Source organism: Morone saxatilis, unplaced genomic scaffold (assembly GCF_004916995.1).
Source record: "Morone saxatilis isolate NCDOM2014 unplaced genomic scaffold, NCSU_SB_2.0 Contig2, whole genome shotgun sequence".
Taxonomy (NCBI): Eukaryota; Metazoa; Chordata; class Actinopteri; family Moronidae; genus Morone; species Morone saxatilis.
The window spans coordinates 26,146,180-26,154,424 of record NW_023339762.1 but is presented as its reverse complement, the minus strand read 5'-3'; the positions used below and the strand labels follow the sequence as shown (position 1 = coordinate 26,154,424).

The following is an 8,245-nucleotide window of genomic DNA, read 5'->3' as shown; positions in this document are numbered from 1 at the left end:
TTGTTGTTTTGCTGTTGTTTGTGCAAGTTGTTGTTGTTGCTGTTTTGCTGCTGTTGTTGTTCTGCTGTTTGTTGTTGTGTTTCTGACCCGCTGTTTTGTGCGAACCCTTCAGAGCGAGCGTTTGGTCAACATCGGCCCAGCGTGGACACGTTTGAGAGAACCTGGAGGCGGCGTAGCATGGAGCTCGCCTCGGCCGTGTCACACCGACCTGGCTGCCGTCTACAGTCAAGGAGAGCGACGGGTGGGACCACACACACACCACACCACGAACACACTCGACACGTCACCACTCACACAGCACTCCACTCACCCACTCCACTCCACTCACACACACACACTCTCCACACCACACACACACATCTCTCGTCACCAACACACACACCACACACTCCTCCCTCACACATAACACAACACCACTCTCTCACACACCCACACACACACACACACACCTCTCACACACACACCACACTCTCTCTCACACACACACACACACACACTCTTCTCAACTGACTAGGCTTCACATTCAATCAACGACGCATCACATCATTGCTATACTACAAACATGACTTGGCTACTCATCTCGCACCACATAACACCAAGCAACATTCTAATGCGCTCTCCCAACAACAGACCACCCTACACATTACTTTCCAATCACATCTACACAGAAGTCCGCACTGGCCGACGGAAAGAACAGCAATTCTCTTCACACCCACACACAACACCCCACCACACACCACAACACATCACTCATACAATGGTGTCGTTGGTCACTGTCTCCGGTTCTTATGGTAGCAAACCCCTATTGCAATTGTAATCATTCTCCTTATCATTCGTCCTCGAGTGCCCCTTAAATGCGCCGAATAACACTCATCGTTACCGTACTCACCCCTTATTGAAGCATGCCTGCATGTTGGGCACCTGGCACATACACGCGTTGTATGAGGCGGACCCGCGTGCTCTACGAGACCACGATGCGCCGGCAGAGCGCGGAAGACGAGACAGATTGATGAGATTTCTGATTAAATGTCTCTCGCTCGCCTCGGCGTCTCTCGCCCCATCCAGGCCCTAAGCTGAGAGAGAGCACTGGTGTGTCTGTGGTCTATTCTCTAAGATATGTTGCGCATATACAGTGTATCGCCCTTCACATAGAATTGGACACTCTGTGTTGCATTTGGAATGAGAGGTACATACAACTCTGTAATTCCTGATGCAACTGCTCTGTTCTTACAGACGAAGCATGTTGGCTAGGGGTAACAGATAGCGTCTCTGCTGTGAGAGAGAGCCAAAGGCGTAGAATGCCTACGTGTCTGTTCTTCTTGGTCTAGTTCTGTATATGATTATCTTCTCTTGGAGGAACCTCTCTCTGTAGATCACATGCACTCTCACAAGGGTACCCAAGGCCGTGTATCCAACGGGTACAACAACCACACGACGACCACCATTCCACAGGTTACCTCACTATTAGGCATGCTAGAACACTGGATAGCAACCACACCATAGGTGATGTGCTATAGCTATCTACAGGGCATCGACCAGGGGCTCTCCCCTACTTGGCAAGAGATCTATACCAGTTTTAATGCTGTCGGGTGAGTTCATTCTTTACACGTTCATGTTTGTCCACAACTTTTATCTAAATGATATTTTAAAAAATTGTATTCCATTAAAATAATTGACTTCAGCTTTAATCAGGGAACTTGTTTACTTTGCAAATTTAAGACTCAAAAGAAGTATAATTTAATCACATTAATATATGTTCATGGCAGCTGGTGGCGAACCAACTGAATACCACTCAGCAGTCTGTGTATAATTCATTATTTTCATCATAGAGTCCCAAATCTGAGAATTAAAGAACAATCTGTTATTTTGGTATTAATTTATGAATCTGACATGGAACACAAATAACAGTTTATTTGCTTGAAGAACAAGAACAGTTAATGTATCTTTATTTCAACAGAAACTCCCAAAGTGCAAACAAAGATAAAAGAAACCCAATAAAACCACCTGAATGAAAGGTTGGATAGAGGATCAGAGACTATAAACTCTGTATGCAGTGTGATGATAAACATAAACATGTGATGTGTATTGTTTGTTTTTAACTTTCTCTCGTCATCTAGTGTTAAAAACTCAAACATAAATCACAATAATTCCTATCATGGAACCAGCAGCTGGAGTACTGTGATCGTACCGTCGCTGCTCTGATGTTGTAACTGAACTTTACTGAGCGTTCTGTCTGTCTGTCGCCGTATCCCAGGGCGCCGTGCTGTCTGGACCTCCAGGGACGGGGAAGACTCTGCTGGCTAAAGCCACAGCCGGAGAGGCCAACGTCCCCTTCATCACCGTCAACGGCTCCGAGTTCCTGGAGATGTTTGTGGGCGTCGGTCCGGCCAGGGTGAGTAACAGAAACCAGAACGTTGATCCTGGAAACTCATTAAAACGACCAAAATATCCTGAAATAATCGATTCTTTAGATTTTATCCTGTAAGTACGATGACGTGTTTTCAGTATAAAAACTGACCGAGTCCTCTCCTGCACAGGTGAGGGACATGTTTTCCATGGCGAGGAAGAACGCCCCCTGCATCCTCTTCATCGATGAGATCGACGCTGTGGGGAGGAAGAGGGGCGGAGGGAACTTTGGCGGTCAGAGCGAGCAGGAGAACACACTGAACCAGCTGCTGGTGGAGATGGACGGTGAGCTGCAGTCTGGTCCTTCAGGGGTTTGTTAGTTTTGAGGTTTTAGATTTTAGCTGTTTTTTTTGGTGTCCCGCAGGTTTTAACACATCCACTAACGTGGTGGTCTTGGCTGGAACCAACAGACCCGACATCCTGGATCCAGCACTGATGAGACCGGGACGCTTCGACAGACAGATCTACATAGGTAGGAGTCCAACACCGAGAGCTGGTTGGTGCTTCTGGTCAAAGAGACATTTCACTGTTACTGGCCACCAGACACCAGAACCGTCTCTTAGTGTTTCCAACAATCACCAACTCTGGTTTGGTGGAAATAAAACTTTAATTCACAGAGTTAGATGATAAAAACATAATAAATGAATGTTTTAAATCTCATAAAACCTTCTAAAACATCAGAAAACGCCCCTGTGACGTCTTCATATTGCTTCTTTTGGTTGATTTGATAAACTGTAATTTAGGGCAAAGAGAGAAGCTGGAAACATTATTTCCTTTAAAATCAGGTAATGTGAATAATAATAATAAACACCAAGACACAAATGCAGATTTATTTACCCCAAAATAACAATCGTATCATTAACTGAGCTCCCCTGGTTCCATCACGTCTCCTCTCAGGTCCTCCAGACATCAAGGGCAGGGCGTCCATCTTTAAAGTCCACCTGCGACCCATCAAACTGGACCCCAACATGGACAAAGACGTTCTCGCCAGGAAGATGGCGGCTGCCACTCCGGGATTCACCGGTACGTTAACGCCTCAGCCCGGTGTCATTAACCAGTTAGAGACATGTAGAGGAGTTAAAATACAACAATGGATGAATATCGTTAAGTAACTGATAAAGTTTATTGATCCGGTAACACGTTCTAGTAAACAGATTCTTTATTTGTTTAAATATGTTGTTATATTGTAAATATTGTTAAATATATTTTCATTATCAAATTATAGAATCCTTTTGATTCATTGTGATTTAAACGTCCTCAGGAGCCGACATCGCTAACGTCTGCAACGAGGCGGCGCTGATCGCTGCCAGACACCTGAACCCGTCCGTCAACGCCAAACACTTCGAACAGGCCATCGACCGCGTCATCGGAGGTCAGTGTCCCCGTTTTCTGTCGTCGCAGTTCCTCAACAGCGACCGACAGACGCCAACCTTTGTGCTTCCTGTGTCGTTCGTTCAGGTCTGGAGAAGAAGACTCAGGTGCTGCAGCCCACGGAGAAGAAGACCGTGGCGTATCACGAGGCCGGTCACGCCATCGTGGGCTGGTTCCTGGAGCACGCCGACCCGCTGCTGAAGGTACAGCTCACATCTGTTACTCCTCTCACACACACACACACACACACACACGTCTGATGCCTTCAGGGTCCAGTTCTGCTCTCGTAGTGACGACGTTAGAAACTTTTAATCAGCTAACGGGTGAGAGATGTTATTTCCTGTCAAAGTCTGAACAGTTGATTTACTCTGAGGCTGCAGCTGATCGCCACGAATGTTTTTATTGACCAATCAGAAGTTCAGAATTGGCTTTTTTTTGGGACACATTCAGTATTTTTCTTCTCCCTGATGTTTGGTTCTGTTAGTTCTGTGGTTGTTTAAACTTTTCTAACACAGGACGAGGCTGTGGATCAGAGACTGAAGCTCTCTGGATAAAGTTTGTGTTCAGAGTTTAGATCTTAAATAATCGGAACCTCGTGTGTCCAGGTGTCGATCATCCCGCGGGGGAAGGGTCTGGGTTACGCTCAGTACCTGCCCAGAGAGCAGTACCTGTACAGCAGAGAGCAGCTGTTCGACAGGATGTGCATGATGCTGGGGGGCCGCGTGGCCGAGCAGACCTTCTTCGGCAGGATCACCACGGGAGCTCAGGACGACCTGAAGAAGGTCACGCAATCCGCCTACGCTCAGGTACACGGCACCCGCCTGCTGGTCCTCTGAGTGTTGATGTAGTAGAAGATCTGCTGTGACGCCTGGTTCTCCTCCCTCCCCTCTCCTCCTCCAGGTGGTGCAGTTCGGGATGAGCGAGAAGGTGGGGCAGGTGTCGTTCGACCTGCCCCGGCAGGGGGAGATGGTCATGGAGAAGCCGTACAGCGAAGCCACGGCCGAGCTGATCGACCAGGAGGTCCGAGAGCTGGTGGACCGGGCGTACCAGAGGACCATGCAGCTGATCCAGGAGAAGAAGGAGGTGGTGGAGCTGGTGAGACTCTGAGACATCCGTTAGAGGGTCAGGTCTCTCCTGGTCCTGGTCCTGGTCCTGGGTTGCGTTACAGTTTATTAGGAGATGTTATCGTATGTTCACTTCGTTATGTAACAGCTCGGGTTTCTTCCTCAGGTGGGGAAGCGTCTCCTGGAGAGGGAGGTCCTGGACAAGGCGGACATGTTGGAGCTGCTGGGCCCGCGGCCGTTCGCGGAGAAGTCGACGTACGAGGAGTTTGTGGAGGGGACGGGGAGCTTCGAGGAGGATACGAGCCTCCCGAAGGGCCTCCGGGACTGGAACCAGGAGAGAGGAGGAGGGGAGGCCGAGGAGGCCAAGGAGGCGACCCCGCCTCAGGACAGACAGCAGGCCATGTAGAGGGCGAAGACTCAGATAAGACACCGTGCAGACGCAATGCGGCCCGGGAGGTGTTAGATTGTTTTATAAATTATTTCCACAGATCAGTATTTCACGTTTTCAGTTTCCCTCAAATTCCCAGTTGAAGGATCCGACTTTAATTCTGGGCTGAGATAAAACTCACTGGACGCACTAAAGACGTAATTTAACAGCAGGAATGAATTCGATCTGTGGAACTCGCTCGGACAGGAAGACGCTCCCAGCGCCTTAAACAGGAAAACAACAACAAACAGACTGTTTTTAATATTCCTGAAGTGTAAATGTGTGAACACACTAGTACACAGTATTTATTCCATTAAAGGGGAAGTTTTTTTCTCCCCGACTGATTTAAATTTAACTTTTGCTGGTTGAAATATTTGGAGAACTGACGGTGAAGTTGTTTGTTTCCTGTTGTTGGTTTTTATTTTGTAGGGTCAAACAAACACAGCGACTGTTTTCTACAAATGCACTGATGCTGTAAACAGATAATTGTGGACATTTTGTGTGATTGTGTATGTGTGTGTAATTTGCTGTGTATTTTTCAACCTGGATCGTACGACAGGGATTCGAGCTGTAGGCCGATATCTCAGCGTTTGGGTCACTTCTGTGAAGAAAAGTAATTAAATTGTTTTAAATAAAACAAACGTCAGGGAGAAGAAAATGCCAAATTTGTCAAAAAAAGAGCCTATTGACTCTGTATGATGGTTAAAAATGATAAAAATACAGACAGAATTGGATTAAAAGTTCCCTAAACTGGAAATTATCTGCTCAAAATTCATCCAGATCTCATAAAATGTCCCGTTTGGCTGCAGACTGAAACAGAAAATAAGCTCCAGGTTGAAAAATACCAAAAAGTACTAATTAAAGGAAAAATCCCCCTCAAACATTTCAACACAAACTCAGTTGTGACTTCTAGTTTCAGTTTTCTTCAGTTTTCATCCCCAGCAGCAACGTGACGTTCTTTGTTTTATCAGCTCCCCTGAAGAGAGTAAAACTAATTAAATTAATCTTATTAACGAGTTATAAACACAGACGTACTGATGGTAAAAGAGTCCAGCTCCTAAAATAATTAACGTGTCTTGAGATTAAAGTTTTAATTAATTCATTTTAAACACTTTCTTTAGATCTCGTCTGGAGCAGGATGAGGGTTAATATTTAATGTTAAAACTGTGGAAATCAGTAAAAGTATTCGCTCGTTTGACTGATTCCAGGTCAGACTTTAACCCTTAAAGACACCATTAAAACTTTATATTAATATTAATTCCCTTATACGTACATATATCTACACATATTTCATAAAAGATATTTAGAATTGAAGCCAAAAAGAGTAAAAATAAAAGCTTTCCAATGTTTTACTGACAGCTGGACCATATAAAGCTTCTAATGTACATAAACTCAGAATGTTAGACTCTTGTGGAAACATTAATAACAACGTCATCAATAACCTATAATCACCTATCGGGGGATTTTTTCTTTTTAATGTCACATTATCGTGGTCGTCCAGCAGGGGGCATCCGACTGAAAGCTGCTGAATCTGAACTCCAGTTGTTTGTTTTTAATCTCAAAGTGCTTCGATCAATAAATAATACAATGGATGAGTGGACATTCTTCCTGAACACACCTTTAGGTCTCTCTGGGTCCTGATGGGGGGGTGATGAGTCTTCATTGGACGAGGAGGTTGTCATGGCAACTCTGTGCGGTATTAATATCAAACAGACGCCGAGACGAGTTCTTCCTGTCGTTCTGTTTCAGCGTCTCGATGGTTAAAGTGAGAAACTGAACAAAATACAAACGAACCGACATGAAGTGAAAAAAGTTACATTTTATTGTTTGTTTTTTTTTTTGTCAGTTTTTAACCAACCGGAACTAAACGTCAGACTTCAGGTCACGTTAAACTTCTGTTAAACAAACAAACAAACAAACAAACAAACAGATCAGTCGACCAATAGAAACTGTTGATATTTAAAGCTTCAGGTTCACTTCCTGTCCAGAGAAACCTGAACTGGGTCAGTGCGGCCAACAGATTTTAGTGTTTAAATTAGAAAACCAAACTCGAGCTGTTTCCCTGACTAACATTTATAAATATGGGAACAAATATCTCTTTTCAAATTATAAAAACTGAAAATTGGTCATTTTGTCAACATTTTCAAAACAAAACAACTGGCCTTTTTCTTATTTTCCATTTTTATTTTTAAAATAAAAGCAGAAAACTGGTCACTCCTATAATTTTCCAAACCAAAAAAATTGTTTTCTGTTTTTGTTTTCAAATTTTTTTTGTTCTCGTATTTATAAATATTCAGGAACTCGCTCGTAGTGCACCAACTCCACTGTGTAGACGTCACCTACCTGCCACTAGAGGTCAGTATGTATCCAGGTGGAAGTCTAGTCATCACTGCTGGTCCTTTAATATCTGTATTCCCTGTCGACCTTTGACCTCTTATTTTTTATTTTCCTACTTTTTTTTAAAATCATTCGAGTGTATAAAACTACTCGTACACAATATTTCTGTATCAAAAAAGCTACAAAGACGCTACATTCTTTGGGTGTAATGGCAACGTTTCTCCAGGAGCTGCGCTGTTTCACATCCGTCTGTCAGACTCGTGTTCGTCCGGCAGCTCGCGAGCTAATCCGAAGTTTCAGTTTATTTCAGGAAGTTTGTAAAAAATAAATCAAATAGCCCTTTAAAAGCTGCAGATTGAGCCGGCGCTCGTCTCAACAGCGAGAAACAAAACCCCAGACGTCCCTCTGGTGGGGAAAAAAACCCCATCCTTCGCTACCTGCTCGATTGTTTTTGTTTCTATGTTCCTGCCGCCGCCGTCAGAGCGTCCTGATTGGTCGGTGGGTTTCTTACGTCCAGCGGTGGAGCAGCGACGAAACGAGCAGAGCGGCTGAGAACAGAGAGAGTGACAGGGAGATGGCCGACGCCCCGCCGCACTCCTTAGCGTCTTCCTGTTGGAGAACCAGAACACATTTTAAATTA

General features: G+C 44.8%; 1 protein-coding gene across 1 annotated transcript; it reads left to right on the top strand.

Moving 5' to 3' along the window:
* Window positions 1–177: 177 nt before the first annotated feature.
* Window positions 178–6,860, top strand: LOC118330977 (AFG3-like protein 1). Its single transcript, XM_035665733.1, has 10 exons — window positions 178–241; window positions 2,226–2,392; window positions 2,538–2,691; window positions 2,771–2,878; window positions 3,304–3,429; window positions 3,668–3,778; window positions 3,865–3,980; window positions 4,383–4,583; window positions 4,678–4,872; window positions 5,008–6,860. Exons 1-10 carry the CDS (start codon window positions 178–180, stop codon window positions 5,245–5,247), a joined length of 1,482 nt encoding a protein of 493 aa, XP_035521626.1. The 3' UTR covers window positions 5,248–6,860.
* The last annotated feature ends 1,385 nt before the right edge of the window (window positions 6,861–8,245 follow it).

Coding starts and splice junctions, on each gene's coding strand:
- LOC118330977 (XM_035665733.1), top strand. CDS start 178: ATGGAGCTCGCCTCGGCCGTGTCACACCGACCTGGCTGCCGTCTACAG. Junction 2,692..2,770: donor GCTGCTGGTGGAGATGGACG/GTGAGCTGCAGT, acceptor GGTGTCCCGCAG/GTTTTAACACATCCACTAAC. Junction 3,430..3,667: donor TGCCACTCCGGGATTCACCG/GTACGTTAACGC, acceptor AAACGTCCTCAG/GAGCCGACATCGCTAACGTC.